Source organism: Lutra lutra, chromosome 3 (assembly GCF_902655055.1).
Source record: "Lutra lutra chromosome 3, mLutLut1.2, whole genome shotgun sequence".
Taxonomy (NCBI): Eukaryota; Metazoa; Chordata; class Mammalia; order Carnivora; family Mustelidae; genus Lutra; species Lutra lutra.
This window is the reverse complement of record NC_062280.1, coordinates 127,859,432-127,879,889: the sequence shown is the minus strand read 5'-3', so window position 1 is coordinate 127,879,889 and position 20,458 is coordinate 127,859,432. Positions and strand designations below refer to the sequence as shown.

The following is a 20,458-nucleotide window of genomic DNA, read 5'->3' as shown; positions in this document are numbered from 1 at the left end:
AAAAATAGGTGATCGTTTTTAGCCATATTAGAAGCAGGAAGATTAAAAGAGCAGCCTCAATTTTAAAGTAATTACTGCAGCCTTAGGCAGCACTGCCTCTACCATCCAACCTTTATTGAGTGTATTGTGAGCTGGTCAATGGGTACCTTCTCTGCATATTTCCATTAATCTTCACAACTCTGTAAAGGAGATCTTATTATGATCCCTAGCTTAAAGTCAGAAAACCGAGGCACAGGGAGACCAATGCAATTTCCCAGCTTTGCACAATTAGCCACAGCTGAAACCAGGATCCCAAAACAGGCTGTCTGTGCTGCTGACCGGGTCACTCACTGCCCAGCTTGATGTTTTGCTGCCCAGCCTCCCCCTGAGGGTCTGGGCCTGCTCCCAGGGGAACACAGACAGATGAGTGTATTGTAGAGGCATGTGGATTTCAAGACCTATACTGTTCACTATCATTCATATTCCTCCTCTGGAGAGACTAAAAACCAGAGTGGGTTATTTCAGCTCAAGTTGCTAGTACCTTAAGTGTGACCCTCAAATTCCCCTTTACTTAGAGTTATTCTTACTTATTTTGGTTATGGTTATATGTTATATGGTCAAAAGTATGGTGACATTGGAAGAGTCACTCCTCTCCCTTCCCTCAGTGAGTATTAAAGACTTCCCACAATGGGGGAGATTTTAGAGCTTATGTAAGCTTTTAAAAGGATGCAAATTTGTTGCAAGGAGAAGCCCAAGCATTTCCCAGCGTGCTTCTCTAATCTAAAATGAATATATTGCTGCTTTTCCAGATGCTTGGGTAGATTCCATGGCCTCCTAGTAGTTTAAAGAGAGAAACAGAGACAGAGACAGAGAAACAGAGACAGAAATTCTTCCTCCAGTCTTACCAAATAAGTATGACAAAGCTGACCTTGCATGTGCATTCTGGTCAACAGTAGTGGTCAAGTACTATGTTGAGAATTCTGAGACAATATTCACTCTTGGCAGGGAAAAGCCAGGATGGATTCACTCTGTCTGTCATGATCACTGGAGGGAAGAGTGAGAACTGAAGCAACACATCTGCACCATGAACAAGGCAACCAGGGAAAGAGACAAGAAGGAGAGCTGGAAGGGATCTTAGAACCCATATGGTCATCCCGCTTCCTTTACAGTGGGGAAACTGAGGACCAGAGAAGATAAGTAACTTAACCCAAGATCACATTAGTACCAAGAGTCTGGTTTCTTTCTACAACACACATAGGATAACCTTCCCATTGCGGGACCAAGTTGACTAGATGTTTCTCCTTAAACTGAGTGTAGAGTTAGAAGGGCAGGGATGTTCCCAGTTGTCATCAGGGTGCCCTGGAGCTTTCTTCACATCATCTTTCCTCACTGTTCTTCACTCCAGCCCTGCCTCACCAGGAGGTGCCAGGTCCCTAACTCACAACCCATGTCCCCTTTTAGTCTGTCTCCTGAGGGCACTTCCTTGCCTACCCCTGTAATTCTTCTACCTGTTAGTCTGCAAAGGGAAGAGAAGCTCCTGCCATGCCTTCTAGAGTTCTAGGTACTGGAGATTGAGAACCAAGATCAGACAAGGGAAGACCAGTAGTCTAGGAGAGAATCAATCGAAGCAAATCCAACTTCATTGCTCATTGTTGCAGCAAACTGTACAAATGGCCCATGTTCTTTGCCAAATTACCATGCCTTCCCATCTTGTCTCTGAGTTTGGCTGGGTGACTTGCTTTGGTCAGTGGAAAATTAGAAAATGTGATGCAAACAGAGGCTTAAAAAGTGTTTGCACAGGTCCTTTTGCTCATGCCATCAACATGAATACATGCTAAGTAGTCTGTTAAAAGATAACAGACACTCATCTCAAATTGTCCCAGTCATCCCAGCCATTCACATCTTAGATCAGCTGATAACCTGCTGGTTTCCAGACATGTGAGGTAGCCAGATGATGAACAGAACTTTCTAGCTGACCCTGCAAACATGTGAGAAACCAGTGCTTGGTGTTGGATGCTACTGAGGTTTTGTGTTGTTAGCTATGCAGTGTCACTATGGCGACAGATAACTGATACACTGTCACTAATGTATTGGTTGGGGTTCTACCATAGGCACAAATTCCTGAAATATCAGCCCTTCCAATGTTAGATACTGTAAATCATGACTTTTAAACTTTCTTTGATGTTACAATCCTTGGTAAGAATCTGTTAAATATATATATATATATATATACACATACATGTTATAAATTATATGTATAAATATAAAATTTCACAAAACACTGTGAGTGCATACACATATACATATATGATTTATAGTGGGTATGTATATATAATAGGTATGTTTAACAGATTCTCATGAGGATTATAATATCAAAGAATGTTTGAAAGTCATGCTTTGGTGAAAACTAACTTTTTTTTAAGATTTTTTTTTTTAGATTTGAGAGACAGAGAGAGAGAGAGAGCACAAGCAGGGGGAGGGGCAGAGGGAGAGGGAGAAGCAGGCTCCCCGCTGACCCAGGAGCCCAAAGCAGGGCTCAATCCCAGGACCCCAGGATCATAACATGAGCTGAAGGCAGACACTTAACTGACTGAGCCACCCAGGTGCCCCTACCTTCAATATCTATTCTACTTCCCTTCCCTCCCCACCCCCACTAAATTGTGCTTATCATCCACTGAACTGATTTCATGACCCACCTGCAGTCTGAAAAACCTCAGCCTTCTGTGCCACAGACTTTCTCATGTTAGCGAATGGGCCTCATTCATTTTTGTATCCTCATATCCTTCTCTCTAATGGGCACAAACAAGCACTCAACAAATATCTGCTGAATTTGGTTGAACTGAGAGCAGCTTATAGCTACACTATTCCGGGGTTTGCATTTTTGATCCTTGCCTGCTGGATTTTACCTTATCTCCCAAGATTTCAGAGACAGGACAGTTACTGTTCTGCTGGCTCCTCTTCTAGGCTCCATGGAAACAAATCATGAGTCACCAGTCACACACAGCTCCACCAAATGAAAGCATCTTTTCCAACATGGCCCATCCTGGTGCCCTGCCTGTCCGCTCTCAGTGACAGAGCAGTCTGCAGATGCAATGACCCCACCCCGAGTCTGTGCAGATAGACATGGGATGTTGGGAAGGGGAAGGGTAGGTACTGTATCCTATCCATCATTGCTTCCCTACATCAAGCATGGTGTCTGGCAAAGAGTAAATGCTCAAAACACACCTGTTCAGTTAAACCTAACTAACCTCATCCCTCTGAATCTTGGTTTCTTTATCTTATCAAGGAAGGACACCTGATCAGGCTCTCTCCAGCCTTAAAAGCCAGGTTCTAAGTAGTCCCAACTATATCTGAGTGTGCGCGTTGGTGGAATACCTACATACTGTACTGTAACTGTATCAAGAAGGGCCCCACTGCCCTGACCGATGTTGGAGTCCAGCTAGAGCTTCCTTTGCCACATTAAGTTACTCAGCCTCACTGAAGTACAAACACTTCTGCAAAGGTAAACTTAGGCTATTAGCAGTCTTTTCCACCCAAATAAGAAATTTTGGGGTCTTTCCCCAAGAGCAGGCTTTGAGAGAGGGATGAGTATTATATGAAGCAGATCTAGGATGATGGCACAGCAACAAGGTTGGAGCCCTCTCAGATGAAATGAGTTTGGGGATAGTGATGATAAACTTGAACTAGGCCACAATGGGCCAGCCCTGCTGCCTACTATCTTTCCTTGGCTCTTTCCCACTGGCTGTCAGCACAGAAGTTAGTGGTAGAGCTAAAAAAGTCCAAAGCCACTATTCTACTCTATGAGCAAATCTGGCTTTTACAGTTTCTAACACAAACTAAAAATAGCTGCTATGTGCCTGTTTTCCCACAGCTGATTTAAATCTGTGCCACTTAGGCCAGCCCTTTCACTTTGAAGTGGCTTCAACCCACACCCTCCTGCCTAGCCTTGATTCTGCACCATCCCACACACACTTCAAGCCAGAAACTTCAGATCCTGTCACTATTCCAAGATGGCGACAGAAGCCTCAGGCCTCACAAGTCCCCTGCCAAACACAGCCCAGTCACAAATAATGTGGCCAGTGCTACTGATGTGTCCAGACTGGCTAACCCAGTTAACAAAGGACCAAAACCCAGGCTGGCCACAAACAGTTAAAAACTCACCCTCGGGGCACCTGGGTGGCTCAGTCAATTGAGTGTCTGATTGTTGATTTCAGCCCAGGTCATGATCTCAGGGTCATAAAATGGAGCTCCACACCCAGCTCAGAGCCTGCTTAAGATTCTCTCTCCCTCTGCCCTTCCCTCACCTCTAAAACCAGCTCACCCTCAACCACAAAACGCCTCACACAGCTCTGCCGTCCTCTGACAATGACCAAAACTTCCTATCGTCGTGGGAGACTGAACAAGAGCCTGATGGGCAAAGTGAAGGTGGGAGTAGGCCTACATGGGAGCCACGAGTTTCAGACTTTTCGAATTACCACCCATTTTCCATCACGACTCAATGCACCCTCAGAAAACAAAGGTTCCACAATATACTACTTGTGCTTGTTCTGGAAGATGCACTCTGGTATTAACTCCTGTCTCTCTCTTTCTTAGATTCCAGTCATATTCCCATAAATTAGTCTTCTGACCATTTAACTGATCTAACCCACACTATGGAGATCCTATCCTGAGGAAAGCTCCTTTGGGTATATTAGCTGCATGTGTCACAAAGAAAAAAGAACAAAACCTAATTCTTAACTCTTCATGATCCACTTCTAGCCTCACTTCCCTGAAATCCCATTTCTGCTCCTTGGACCCTGTGTACCTCAATCACTTGTGTGTCTTGGCTTATGCTTTTTCCTCCACGTGGGGTGGCATCTCCTTCACAACTTTAGAAAAACTCCTAGTTATCTTTGAAGACCCATCTCTACTGTCACTTCCTCCATGAAACCTTCTTTGTCATCTTCCTGTCTCCTCATTAAGATTGAGTCTTTTGTCTACAAATCTTTCTCTCTTACTGAGCTCCTACTTCAAAAATTAGCCATGAGTCCATCATAACCTGCACAAATTTTTGTCATTTCTGTGTTATTTACTTAATATGTTAATATGTTTCCTTAAATAGACTTGTTTATTTCGCATTCTACCTTCTTTAGCCTCATTCTAAACAATAGAAATTATGAAATCATGAGTTTGATGTGCTTGTGAGATTTCTAGTGTACATTTACATAAATATTTACTAATACTACAATTTAAAAAATCTCATCCTAATACCATTTCCTTGGAGGAAAATCTGTGCTAGTTGTATAAAGTCTTGAGAGACTATATTTTGTTTAAGTTTGAGTTTTCTCTGGGGCTCAGTACATGATATTGCTCCATAAATGTTTGCTGAATTGAAATAAAATAAAATGGATTAGATGGCATTTATTCTCACCCTTAACATATTGACATGAATCTGACTTATGCAAAGAGGCAACTGTGACCTTGAAAAGCAAAGAATGATACTGGAAAGGAGCCAGACATTAAAAAAAAAAATGCTGAAAGACATGGAAAGGAGAGAGAGGAAGCAGCATGGTGAAGCTGGCCACGTGGGTTACAGAAGAGGCTCTGGGAGGTGTGTGCATCAGGGGAAGGCTGGTTAAGAGCAGCAAACACAAGAATGAGACCTTACCTGGGGGGAGACCACAGCACATAGCATACCTACTATGAATGCTGGCTTTAAGTTGGGTTATAGGCCATGGATCGTAGGGGATTCCAGCCAAGTCCTGGAATCCTGCCCAAGAGATTGCATGGCCCACGAAGGTATGGTCCCACTTGCTGTGTCCTTACCTTGTCCGCCCTCAGGCTCCGAACCAGGTCTGCATGGTGTGGCGGTGTCCTTCCCTGAGCCAGGTCCTCCATTCCAATGGAGTGGCTGCGCATCCTCTGCCTGGTCAGGCAGGCCCGAAGCAGCCAGGCCAGGGGGTTGGCCCTCTGCAGCCCCTGCTCCTGTGAAGGCCGAGGTCCAGCGGGGCAAGTCTGGACTCTGAGCATTACCGGCTCGCCCAGGATAGCTGCTGCGTCCAAGATGCCATCCAGACTCCACCCCAGAACACAATCACATTAGGGATCTCAGTAAGGAGACTGGCTCCCACCCCACCAACATGGCCCATGACCTCACATGCAGTTGCCTTGTAGGCCCCCTAAGCAGCCACCTTCTCAGAGGGGACACCCAAAGTAGGAAAGGACTTTGGGGGTGGGGTGTGGAGGCGGGATCTCTGCCTTAACTGACCAAGATGGAAGACATCAAGTGGAGCCCTTCCCAGTCTGCTTTAAGGAAAACAGAATTAAAAAAGAAAAGAAAAAGACCCATCTAAGCCCAGAACTACAGTATCTTAAACATTTTCAGTTCTGAACAGACAATATAACAAGCTGTAAACTATTAAGACAAAATCCATAGAAGTTAAGGATTGTAATTAAATAAAGCCTACAACAAAGTGAATTTGTCATGATAATTTTTATTGTAGTGCTTGGTAATTAGATATAAATGACAAGTTGTTTAAGCAATAATCCTAATTACTATTAATTTTACAAAATCGTTATGGGGGGCTGCTCAAGAGAATTCCCAAAGGTGCCTGATATTGTTGCTTTTTCCTTGTATTTCAAACTTAAGGAAACAGGCAAAAATAGATCCTAGACTTTTTTACATAATACTGTGCCCTTTTGCACGTGTATTCAGAGAGAGTAATGCTTGCTAGTCCCTTACTTAAACTCCCTTTGTTTAAAGTTCTTGCTCACTGGATCTTTTTGAAATACAAGGATTTGAAAGAATCTCATCTCTTAGGTTGCCAAGTAAGGCAAAAGAAGTTTGTAATCTTATTTCATTTTATTGGTCCCATAATTTGGGCTCTGGGAAAAAGAAAGGAAAAAAAAAAAAAGTAAGCCAGTTATCCCACCCAGAGGCTCAACTGTAGACTACAGAGCCAACTGTGGGTCTTCCTGGAGGTTCAGGATTATTGAGTGATAAAGAGCGCCCCCTTCGGATCATCCTTCATATTGCTCGGATGCCGGATGTAGAAACGGAGTCTACAGAGCCTGTGAAAAACCTTTGAAGAGTCTCTTACTCTTGGTGCCCTGAAATTTCATTCCATGTGACCAAAAGAACACAGATTCTATCCTGGAGTAAAATCTCCCCCAAAATGGTAGTACTTAAACAACAAACAGCCAAACCAGGCTTTTCTGGGTTAACAGGAAGGGAGGGGAAGAGAGCCAGTGGAGAATGGAACAGAGTAGGATTTGGATGAGTAGCAGAGGGGAGAAAGAGTAGGGATAACACGGGAGCATGGGCATTTAAATGAATTACTTTGGACAACTAAAGTGAGGGCACTAGATCTCTGCAGGAAGGGGACAAAGAGGAGAGGGGAGGATAGGAAATGGAAGCACTGCAGATGCACAACTCGCCCCCAGGTTTTTAGGGTGGTAGAGTATAAATATATGGCTCCGTGGTTTAAAAGCTTCATTTCCCCAACTGTGAAATGATCAAAATCATAGTACCTAACTCACAGGGTAAAAAGTAAATGTGAGAATGTATGTACAAGACATAGGAGTATGTTCTCCGTGCCGGTCAGCTATTATTACTAACTATTGCTGCTATTCTTGTTACTAAGTCTTGCCCTGCCTCCTCCTATCCTACAGCAAGTGGACCAGGCGCCCTTGACCCTCTTGCCCATGACTGATTGGGTGAGGTATCAAAGATGTCCATCAAGCTGAAGGATTATTGAAGAGAAGCTGGGCCAGTCAGTACAAGTCTCTTTCTCTCAGCGTTTAAACTGGGTTTTTGAAAAGTGTTCAGAGAATTGTGGCAGGATGGAAAGAAGCATACATATGGTGTAAGCTGATGTATGTGAACGGTGGGGCTCCATAGGAGAGATTCTGAGCCACTGCTACTTGGTTCCCAGATAGCCTCTGCGTCCAAAGCTACTCCCCACTCCAGCCCCATCAAGGTCCCATGCAGAGATGGTGTCCTGCTCTGAGATTTTCACAAGAATCCCTATGATTCCACATGACTTGCTACCACAACATCCCTTGGCTTGAACTACCTTGAAGCGACTTCTTTCCCTTGCAGTCCAAAAAGCCAAATCAAAAGAGCAAATTGACTCTGGTGGAAGGTCCACACATGGTTTCTACTTTCTTTGTTTTTCTCTACATTTTAAATGTTCTACAATGAGCCTAGACAATCAACTTATAATATTCTATAATCAACATTTATTTTGTAACCAGGAAAAAATATTTTTTTACAATCAAAGAATTAGCTCACTAATTTGTAGCACACAGAAAAGTTTGTATGAGAAAGACTAAGTCTAAGTCAGGTCTATCTTCAGTGGCTTTCTCATCATCCAGTCATGTTCCTAAAATGAAAAAGTAGGCTAAGGAATCCCTCTAGGTTCCATTTTACTTCTAAACACTGTTGTTATTCTACTTATTACCCAGCTTAGCTGAATCTACACTACCCTCCCCACAACCCTACCAAATCTACCAACCAAACCAACCCTACCTATTCTACTAGCTCCTGAGTTCTGGAAGTGGTTATCCTTCAGAATGAGGGTAGGCATGGTGGCATAACATTGGTAGAATTCTCCATTCATGTCTTCATTCATTCTGTTACTTGGATCAGCATTTATTAAGCCCTTGACCTGTAGACATTGGGTTAGACCCTGGCACTATGAAGATAAAACAGAGTACAGACAGGTGAGTCAAAAATTTTAACACTGCCGTAAGTGCCATGTCGGAGGGTACCTGTTGGAGCCCTGTAACAACAGAGAGGAAGCTGGACAGGCAGGGTGGCGAGGTGCTTCCCGAAGGAGAAGCTATTGGAGAGATAAGTATTAGTTTTCCAGGAAAACTAGAGGGGCAGTGCCTTCCGGGAAGAGACAAAGCAAGTAAAGCAGTGCAGGGACAAGAATGAGCTGGATGCTGGTTGTAGTCATGGGGCTGCAAGCGGCTGAACAGAGAGACGAAAGATAGACGGGCCAATAATTAGTCGGGGTTCAGATCCTAAAGGAGCGGGTGTGTCGTACTAAGGAGATTTCATGCTGAAACAATGGAGAGCCACCTTAGCAAGATACTGTAGAAATGTGGTTCTTTCTGCAGCAAGGAGAGATTAGAAGGGACAGAGGCTATCTGCAGCAGTCTAAGAGAGAACTGCAGAGGGCCTGAACCACAGCAGTAGAGGGACCGGAGACGTGGGTGGATGTATGAAGTAACAGGCTTCCGTGCCTTTGTTGCTGGGCAGAGGAAGAATGAATGGCTCCAGAGTTCTGGATGATATAAATGAGGAGAGGCTATTAGAAAATCATGGGGGAAGAAAAAAGATGTGCCACTTCAGATCATATTGAACTGAAGCTCCTGTAGTGATAGCTAGAAACAGGGGTCCGCCAGGCAAGCAGAAGTAGAGGGCTAGAGTGCAGAGGACTGGAGACCTCCCCACAGAGGTCGCTGGCGCATGAGGGGAGGCAGGAAAGGAAGGTGTGTAGAGAGTGTCTTGTTGTCAGAAATGTCAATGCCGCGGACATGCCTGTGCACCAGTAGCCAAGCACCTAATGGTGATGCTCAAGGTCAACAATTCAGAGGAATAAATGCACACAGGTTAATAAAAAAGGATCAGGTCTTGGGACAGATATTGGGAAATAGGAAATCAGAAGACTTGAGAACAAGGGAGAGAAGAGCAAGAGGCAAACTCTGGAGCCAGAGACCTTGGTGCTTGTCTTCACATGAGCTTTGGAAGGTGGAGGTGGGGGTTCCCCTGTTTTTGAAATCCAGGGCAATCTTACACTGGCTACAGGATTTCTCCTGTTGGTTGTCCTTATGGCTCTTGGATCCCAGTATGCTGAAAGCTGCTTCTGTCTCATTTCCCTGGGAATGACCCCACTGTTGAACCAGCTGCCCAGTCCAAGAGCCTGAGACCTTTTTACTTCTTTCTTCTCCCCACTTACCTAGAAGCAGAACCACTATTTGAACAGCGGCCCAAACTCATAAGTGTGGTCATCACGTTCTTCTTTCTCACCCTCCATCCTCTTGACCCGCCCAGTCACAAGTCATCCCATCCTTTTATCTTCTGTTCCCATGACCCCCAAACTGAATAATTTTTGGTCTCCCTGGCTTTTGATTCTGTCATCCCTGATTCTTCTTGACACCAGATCTGCTTTCCTGAAGACCCTTTCCTCATGCCATCCCTCTACTGGAAGCCCAGGAGCTCCACACTGCCCTATTGTCTGTACACGCCTGCTGCTCTCTGGTTTTCTGACCTTGGGCAAATCATTTAACTTATGTGACCTTATTTTTTTTTTTAACCTATTAAGTGAGGTGGTTGGGTCAGCTGATCTCCCAAGGGCTTCTTTTTTTTTTTTAAGATTTTATTTATTTATTTGACATAGAGAAATCACAAGCAGGCAGAAAGGCAGGCAGAAAGAGAGAGAGGGAAGCAGGCTCCCTGCTGAGCAGAGAGCCTGATGCAGGACTTGATCCCAGGACCCTGAGATCATGATCTGAGCTGAAGGCAGCGGCTTAACCCACTGAGCCACCCAGGCGCCCCTCCCAAGGGCTTCTTATGATTTCTCTGCTATACTTCAAAGACTCTCTTCACCTCACACCTGTTAGGATGTCTTATTATCAAGAGACAAGGAATAACAAATGCAGGCAAGAATGTGGAGACAAGAGGACTCTTGTGCATTGTTGGTGGGAATGTAAATTGGTATAGCCGTTATGGAAAACAGTAAGGAGGTTCCTCAAAAAATTAAAAATAAAAATACCATATGATCCAGGAATCCTACTTCTGGGTATTTATCCAAAAGAAAAAGGAAGGAAATCCTGTCTTTTGTAAAAACATGGATGAACCTGGAAAGCATTATGCTAAGTAAAATAGACCAGACAAAGACAAACACTGTATGGTATCAATTATTCGTGGATCTAAAAAAAGCAAACTCATAAAAACAGAGAAGAAAGTAGTGGTTGTCAGGAGCTGGAGGTAGGGAAAATAGGGAAAGGTTGATAAAAGGGTACAAAGTTATAAGGTTAATAAGGTCTAAAGATCTAATGTGTAACATGGTGACCACAGGTGATGATACTGTATTACATAATTGAAATTTGCTAAGAGAGTAGAACTTAAATGTTTTCACTTAAAGAAAGATAAGGGGGAAATAAAGACTATCCTGATAGGTCTCTACCCCTAGTCACATAACTCTCATGCTTATAAGTCTCCTCCCCAGCCTAGGAATGAACAGTGCCAGTCTCACCTAAGACCCTCTGCTCATGTTGTTGTTACTTGAGGCACGTCCTGGCTGCAGTGGGTGTGTAAACTGAGGTAGAAGCCTCACTCACAAGTCAAGGCATGTTGCTGTTCAGTGGCCAGGGCGGGATATAGCCTAGATCTCTCTGTCCATCTGCTCTTGATTGTGTGTTGTTGTTGTTGTTTTTAATTTTTATTTATTTTTTTTTATTTCTTTTCAGTGTTCCAGAATTCATTGTTTATGCACCGCACCCAGTGCTCCATGCAATAGGTCCCCTCCATAATACCCACCACCAGACTCACCCAACCTCCCACCCACTGCCCCTCCAAAACACTCAGTTTGTTTCTGAAGAGTCCACAGTCTCTCATGGTTTGTCTCCGCCTCCAATTTCCCCCAACTCACTTCTTTGAATTCTGACCAACACAAGGGCCAGCGAGAGAAGACAGGTCATGTTCTAGCATCATAAAACATCACCTAATTCTAAGTGTTTTCATGATTTTTGTGAATATCAGTGGCTCTTTCACCTGGAACATCTCATAATTCAGTTTGTGTCCCCACCCAGTATATATGCCGAAGCCCTGATCCCCAGTGGGATAGCACTTGGAGATTCAGCCTTTAGGAGGTAATAAGGTCATGAGTGTAGAGCCTTCATGAATGAGATAAGTGCCCTTGTGAAAATAAACATAAGAGGGAGGGATGGTCTGTTTTTCCATAATGTGAATATACAGGAAGTTGATTTTCTATAACCAGGAAGAGAACCCTCAGCAAGACTCCATGCTCGCCCTGATACTTGTGCTTCTGGCCTCCAGAACTGTGAGAAGGAAATGTCTATAGTTTACGCCACCGAGTCTGTGGTGTTTTGTTATGGCTACCTGAGCTGACTAAGACTTCTTTGACATGAATTCTGGTTTGTGTTGACATATTTAACTGGAACCATCATGGGCCATTCCTGTGTGCCCTCCCTCCCTGTAGCCCTTTTAATGGGACCTGCATGTCTCTCACCCCATTCCCAGCATTGACATTTGCCCAGGACATGTAGCCCATTTCCCTTCATGCCTTTTGGTTTCTTGCTCTTGTTTTCTCAACTAACATAAGTCAGCTCCCAACATCTGATCCTGCAGGAAGACCGATTGGGCCCACTTTTATAGTTTACTAACCAGCCTGCTCCCTCACCTCTGACCTGAGCACCACCCTTTGCTGTCCTGACCTCTAGCAGCTATGGCAGAGTTTCTTGTCACCTGCTCCCATCCACACAGCTCCTTCCCTGGTCCCCACTCCGTCCCCCAGCCTGCTTAAACAGAGTCACAGAAGGGATATTGAAGAAGTCCTGTGCAAATAGGAGTTTAAAAAAGCTGAGCAGTTCAATCAAGAACTAATCCAAACCATCACAGGGGTGCATTTGTGCGGCAGCCAGATCAGAGCCAACACTAACATCCTTGGCTCCCTTGGATTCTGTCTGCAGAATGTGCTTACCAGGCTGGGAGACATGGGCCTGTTTCAGATCACGAGCTGGCATGCCCTGGTTGCCCATGGCAACCCAGCTGCGCCGGAGTGTTAGCATTTGTAAATGTGTGTGGGCTTAAAATTATATTATTGATTCTGTCTGGAAGACGATAGTCTGATTTGTATATAGCTCTGAATAAATTACTCATTATCCTTTACAGCCATCAGAATATGAGTCTCTCTCTTTCTCCTTTAAAAAAAAAAAGTAGAGAGGCAGCAAATTGTGTCAGCAGATGTGAAATGAAATGTTTCCCATAACAACCATACTACAGGAACCAACATCTAGGGCACCAGCCTGGGAAATCGTCTGGGCATTCCTGAACAGATAGCTAATGGAATGCCTTTGGGAAGGATGGAGACTATTTCAGGTAGTTTATTCCAAAAGGACCGTATGGGGTAGTTTGAATTACAGTGACAGGCAGATGGGAACAGAGGAGAGGCAGCCCTACCCTGGGCTTGATCAGTTCAAGCTGAACCCCCGCTTTCTCTTGTTTTCTTTAACATGTAATATATACTCGGGCAGATGGAAGTATTGTTCTGATTCATCACACTTCCCATATCCATGCAACTTGCCCTGTAGATGTTCGGTAGATGTTCCCACAAATGTACTGCTCTTGGTCCTATAGCTTGCTTTGACTAGTTGGCCAAAGTGGCAGTGTGCCAGTTCTTAGCCTAGGCTTTTAGATACTTCAAGTGTTTCCATCTGCCCTCCTGTGCCTTTATTTTTCTCATCAACCTGAGAAAAACTTCCCTTGGGAAGCTGCTGCCCCTTTGGTTGGGACCCACAAGTGGAACAAAGTCACCCTTGTCAAACCCAGCTTCAAGAACTACCCCAGCAACGCCCACTCTAGATGAGCCACTTCAGGCAAGCTGAAGAGCCACAGGAAATAAATGCTCACTGCTCTACGCCATCAAGATTTTCTAGATGCTTGTTATGCAGCAGTAGCTGACAGGTATAATTCTCCCTTTTTTCTTTTTCTTTCTTTTTTTTTTAAGATTTTATTTATTTATTTGACAGAGAGATCACAAGCAGGCAGAAAGGCAGGCAGAGAGAGAGGAGGAAGCAGGCTCCCTGCTGAGCAGAGAGCCCGATGTGGGGCTCGATCCCAGGACTCTGAGATCATAACCTGAGCCGAAGGCAGTGGCTTAACCCACTGAGCCACCCAGGCGCCCCTCTTTTTTTTTTTTAAAGATTTTATTTATTTATTAGAGAGAGAGAGAGAGAGCAAGCACAGGCAGACAGAGTGGCAGGCAGAGGCAGAGAGCAAAGCAGACTCCCTGCCAAGCAAGGAACCTGATGCGGGACTCCATCCCAGGTTGCTGGGATCATGACCTGAGCCAAAGGCAGCCGCCCAACCAACTGAGCCACCCAGGCATCCCTAATTCTCCATTTTTTCAACATCATAGCTTATCAGCATCATTGATGATGGAAAAGACAAGAATAATATCCCTCAGTTTTCCATTTCATTAGTTACTGATCACAAGTCTTATTGAAGGAAAATTCAGGTCATGCATTACAACTTCAGTCCACACTGGGCTCTCATCATACACTGAACCACCAAATGTGGCATTGCTATCAGGAGCATTATGGAGGCCAATGCTTCTGAGAGAAATCCAAGTAAATTGTAAAATTTCATGTTCATCCCTACTTTAGTGCCCTTGGAAATTCTGTCAAAAGATCGGTGGGATTATGTTTGAAATGGAGGAAGAATGGCATAGAACTCTCAGAAAGCATCGTGAATGTTTCTTTCGATTTATCGCAGAATGAACATCTTTATCAGAATGCCACCCATTATTACCCTCATGCTCTTTCTAACCTCCACACTTCCATTCTCCAATCAAGGTATGTACCACACAAGCACATTCAATCAATTTTCAACAAGTATTTATTGAGCACCTACTATGGGCTGGACCCTTGGAATGGCATGCTAGATGCTGCTGAACAAAAGAAAAGTGATTGTGATGGGTGGTCAGGGAAGGTAAGTGTCAAGACTGACTCCTGTGCATCTGTTCTGAAACACTGGGCAGATGGAGGTGCTGTTTATTAGGATGGGAAAGCCTCTGCAGAAGGGTTGGTTTGGGGGAAAATTAAAAGTTCCGTTTTGGATGTACATGTTTGAGATGCTTCTGAGACACAAAAGTGAGCTGTCAAGTGGGTAGTTGGATGCCAAATGTGGAGCTCAGAGGAGAGTTATGGGCTGAAGATACCCATTTGGAGGGTTGCCAGCATGTAAATGGCATTTAAAACCACAGGACTAGATGAGATTTTCTAAGAAGAGAGTGTACACGGAGAAGGGAAGAGGGCCCAGTCTGAGTCCTGAGGAATCCCAGAATTTCAAGGACTGGCAGAGGAAGGAAAGTAAGAGGATCACAACTGAGCAGCTAAAAAAATAGGAAGAAAACAAGAACCTCCCCGCCCTGCCCCCATGCATTTCTATCCAGCAGCATCTCTCCCCCACCCTGCCTTTGATGACAGAACTCTGCCTTTGTCTGTGGAGGTGTTGGGGGCGTGCCCTTCATGAAAAGCAGGACTCCTCCCTAGTCTCAGGGGGTGAATCCTGGGGTTTAAGGCAACAAAAGTAACCCACTGTCCTTGCAGGTTTGGGTTTAGTCAAGAGCACATGGCACAACTTGGCCAATCAAATGTGACTGGAAGTCCACTAGGTAGAAACTGGGAAAGGTTTCATGCTTTTAAAAAGGGAAAAAAATGACACCTAGTTCTTCTCTTGCCTCAGATGTGGACCCGGGTTGGAGATGCCAAAACCACAAGCGGCCCGGATGAAAGTAAGACCAAAAGCCTGAACAAGGAGGATAGGAGGGCTCATTTGTGTTAAGTAACACTTTGCGTTGTTGAATTAACCAAACTCGGAGCACTCCCTGCCAACAAAGTGATATTGTAAGGTAATCAGTTTTCTAGATGTGTAGGTGTTGTGAGTCTTCTATGACCACTAGCCCAAGACCCCCCAGATGGTACCTGCAGTTTCACAAGACAGAAAGCAAAGTGACCCACGCCTACTGGTAGCATGATTATGCCAAGGGCTTGAAGGTGATGCTTTGCCCGTAACTTAATAGTTTCTTTTGACTTCTTTGGGGAGCTAGCAATTAACAAACTTTTAGGTGTATTCTTTGTCAATATCAATATTAATCTAATACTATGTTTACAGTTTGTTTCTTTCCACAGTCAAAAAACATATTCTTCTGCCAAGCAAAAACCACATTTTATCTTAGCACCTCCAAAGAAACAAATCACATTTAATTATGATACTTCATCAACATTTGGCCAGTAAGAAAGATGGGTTGAAAGACTGAGTTGGAAAAATGCTAAAGCTTCTTCTCCTGCCAACATGACTGGGCAATGTAGGAAAAAAAGAAAAATAGATACCTAATGGTTAGGGCAACAAAAAAATGAGATGGAAACAAATATAAATAAAGTACCCCGAAGTTGAAGTGTTTGATGACACTTAGTACTTTAATTAACCAGATTTTAATATAATGACTGTAGAGTCTGTATCTTCAAATGGTTTGGGATGTCCTTAAAGCTCTTTGAATAGTGTTCTTTTTATTCAATTATTGCTTCTGAAAGAGCTTTAATTTTGCATTAATCAAAAGCCCTCTCGTGATGTTCTCAGGATTTACTCAAGTTCATGTGTTGTTTTTTTTTTAAGTGCAATTAAATGATCAAGGCAGAGGCTCTGATTACAGAGACAAAAATTCCATAGCAACAGCCAGTTAAGCACACTGAGCCCAATCCACTGCTGCACACTGATGTTCGTGCCAGGCCAGGGGGTGTGGTCAGGCTCCACAATGAATGAGACAAACTTCCCTTTACTTTCCTCCTGAGGAGCAAAATCTGCTTCCTTGACAACATAAACAATTACCTTATAACATCCACTGTTATGGCAAACAGCTCTCTATACTTAAGCAGAATTCTAGAAAATTCTATGAGATATTAAAAAAAAAAAAAGCAAGGAATGAGGGTAACTTTTCTTACCTGTTAACATGAGATGTTTCTAACCTTCCCAAAGCAGAGCCTGCTCTTCTTCTCCAGGTCATGCTATCAGACAGCAAAACCTGCCAGGTACTCATTTATTGATTAGAGTGGTATCCACTCGGTCCCTAGAGCAATTACTAATGATTAGAGAGATGCCTGCTAAAGAAAATCTTGCTGCTTTTTTGCTGGGAGCAGCCAATGCTGATGAGCTCTGCCCACGGTGGTGGCGTACCCCTCACTTCCAGGGTTTGTGATTAGAGTATCAGGCTAGATTTCTCCTCTCTCTGCTCCTCCCCAGGTATGTTAATCCCATCACCAGAGAAGGTAATTGATACTTGATACTAACATGAAGTTGGGGGTGGGGTGGAGAGGAAATTTCACCAGGGAGCGAAACAAAGAGGAAAGTAACTCTAGTATTAAACTTACTTTCTTATCAGTTTGTCCTGCTTGGGTGCAATAATAACAACTATATTTGACTGCTACCCTGTCCAAAACTGAACCTTGATTACCCAACCCCAGTCTTCCACCTTCCCTAACTCAGATAGCAGCTCCATTTTTCCAATTACTTATGGAAAAACTCTTGGAGTATCTCCTTCTCTTTCCCTCTCAGTCCACCAACAAATTCTATAGATTCTACTTTTGAAATATCTCCAGAATCCAACCATTCCTCAATTTCCCCACCAACACCTTCTAGACTGAGTTAACTCGTGACTCTTGGCTGGACATTGGCACTAGCCTCATGATGGTCTCCCTGTCTTAATTTCTGCCTCTCTACTATACATTCTATATGGAGAGCCATCTTTTAAAAGCAGAAGTTGGGTAATGTCAATCTTCTATGCAAAACCCTGCCATGACTCTCATCTCATACACACAAAATCCATAGCTGCAGTGGGTCCTGTGATCTGTCCACCCTTCTACTTGCCTGACCTTATCTCCTCTGGCTTCTCTAGTATCAGAGTGATCTTCTCTTAGAACACACGGGCTTCTGCCATTGTTCCCTCTATGTGGAAGGCCCTTCCTTCAGCTATCTACAAGATTTTCCCCTTCTCTCTGATTTTTGTCAGAAATGAGCTCAATGCCACCTTATAAATGTCTTCCTGACCAACCCACCTGAAACAGTAACCCCTCATGCCTTTCTGTCAATAGTCTGCTGTATTTTTCTTCATATTCCTGAATTCCACAGTGTATCATATACTTACATGATGTATTATATGTGAAATACATATTTGTATAATAGGTTTATGTTTTTCTTCATACTGCTGTAACTGTCATTACATTATGCATTTGTTTATTAGTTATCAATTTTTTAAAAGATTTTATTTATTTATTTGAGAGAGAGAGCATGAGCAGGGTCAGAGGGAAAGGTTCGAGAAGCAGGCTCCCTAGAAAGCTGGGAGTCCAACATGAGGCTCGAACCCAAGACCATGGGATCATGACCTGAACCAAAGGCAGATATTTAACCAACCGAGCCCCCCAGATACCCCTGTTATCAATTTTCTATTTTCAGAATATAAGCTCCACAGACATAAATTTATCTTTTTTCCAGCTGAATCCCCAGAGCCTAGAAATATGCCTAGTGCAGGAGAAGCATGAACGAATAGCACTTCTCACTTTACCAGTCTAAAACTTCATCTGCTGTTCTTTGGGGATAAACTCCTAAACGGTTGTGATCTTCGTTTCCACATGGGGTGTGGCTCATCTGCAGACACATGGTCAGTACATGGCAGAGCCGTTTCTGCTGCTAGATATGCTAGCTTGGCTCTTCTTCCTCTGAACTTCACTACATACAACTCCATCACCTTTGGTCTCTCTCAGTGTTTTATTTTATTTTTTTTTTAAGATTTTATTTATTTATTTGACAGAGAGAGATCACAAGCAGATGGAGAGGCAGGCAGAGAGAGAGAGAGAGAGGGAAGCAGGATCTCTGCCGAGCAGAGAACCCGATGCAGGACTCGATCCCAGGACCCTGAGATCATGACCTGAGCCGAAGGCAGCGGCTTAACCCACTGAGCCACCCAGGCGCCCTCTCTCGGTGTTTTATAAAAAGTGTGGAGATGTTCTGGCTTTTTAAAAAGATTTTTATTTATTTATTTATTTGAGAGAGAGCATAGGTAGGAGGAGGGGCAGAGGGAGGAGCAGACGCCTCACTGAGCAGGGAACCCCCAATGTGGGGCTTAATCCCAGAACACTGGGATCATGACCTGAGCTGAAGGAAGAGGCTGAACTGACTAAGCCCCCAGCCTCTGGAGACACTCTGACTTGAAGCACTGCATGTGAGATATCTGATATCCATTCCTCCAGATAAAGGGCAGCGTGCACTTTACATACAATACAACAGTGTATTTTTGTTTTATGTTACACTGATGTGAAGTTGTACCACTTTATAGAATTGGCATCACATCATTTTGTAGTCTACTTTTTTCACTTAGCAAGACTTCTAGACTGTGTTTCTTTCTTTTTTTTTTTAAGATTTTATTTATTTATTTGACAGAGAGAAATCACAAGTAGGCAGAGAGGCAGGCAGAGAGAGAGGAGGAAGCAGGCTCCCTGCTGAGCAGAAAGCCCGATGCGGGTCTCGAACCCAGGACCTGGGATCATGACCTGAGCCGAATGCAGGGGCTTAACCCACTGAGCCACCCAGGTGCCCCTAGACTGTGTTTCTTTATCAATAAATAGAGACCTGAATGTGCACATGGTGTTCCACTCTGAATTTACTTATCACTCCCCTATTAATGGAAATAGAAGTCATTGACATTTTTCTCCAGTTTTAGGGAGTGCTTTGATTTAAAAACCAAACCGGGTATGTAACTCTTCCCATTTGTGCAAAGATCCCCTTATGGTCAATTCATGAGGGGGAACTCTGAAACATATTGCCAAACTACGTCATATTCTATAGGGTGGGGCCTTGTCTAATTTCAGGAATGCCCTTATGAGAAGAGGGAAATTTGGACAGAGACACAGAGAGATAAGATGGTCTTGCAAAGACATGGAAAGAATGCCGTGTGCCATGGAGGCAGAGGTTGAATGCTTCTACAAACCATGCAACATCTAGAGTTAGCAGAAGCTGGAGGAAGCCTGGACGGATTCTCTTCTGGGGGCTTTGGAGGGAGCAGGGCACTGCCAACACCTTAATTTCTGACTTCTAGGCTACTGAACTGTGAGACAATAATTTCTGTTGTCTCAGGCCATCCAATTGGTGTACCTTGTTATAATAGCAGCAACAAATGGATGCACTCCCCAGCCACACGTGACAGCATCCTTTCCCACCTTGTCAACACTATCTGTTTCATCTTTGCCAGCATGGCAAAACTTTGCCCATCTTTCCATTAAGGTGTTTGTGAATTTCTGATTCATTTATAAAACCTATTTGAATCTACTATTGCTACTTTGTTATACGTGATACTAAAACTTTTTCCATTGTCTCTCACTTTTATGGCAGAGGTTCTTTGGGGTGGGGGGGGGAAGGGGTAAGTAGGTGCTGTTTTGCCCATACTAAAGGTTTTTAATTTTGGGGTGGACAAATTTAGTAGTGTCTTTAAGAATCTGTTTTTTTTTGTTTTGTTTTGTTTTGTTTTTTACCCCAGCTAGGGGGAAAAAAAAATTCTTCTAGGGTCTGGATGGTTTCATTTTTTTTTTTTTTTAAGATTTTTATTTATTTATTTGACAGAGAGATCACAAGTAGGCAGAGAGGCAGGCAGAGAGAGAGGAGGAAGCAGGCTCCCTGCCGAGCAGAGAGCCCGATGCG

At 43.8% G+C, this 20,458-nt stretch overlaps 1 protein-coding gene across 1 annotated transcript in view; it reads right to left on the bottom strand.

The window, feature by feature from the left end:
- LOC125095612 (WD repeat-containing protein on Y chromosome-like) overlaps window positions 1–16,808 on the bottom strand; it is a 136,195-nt gene extending 119,387 nt beyond the window's left edge. The window contains 2 exon segments of the mRNA XM_047722051.1: window positions 5,785–6,034; window positions 16,714–16,808. Of these exon segments, the coding sequence (XP_047578007.1) occupies window positions 5,785–6,034; window positions 16,714–16,808 (345 nt within the window).
- Between the last annotated feature and the right edge of the window lie 3,650 nt (window positions 16,809–20,458).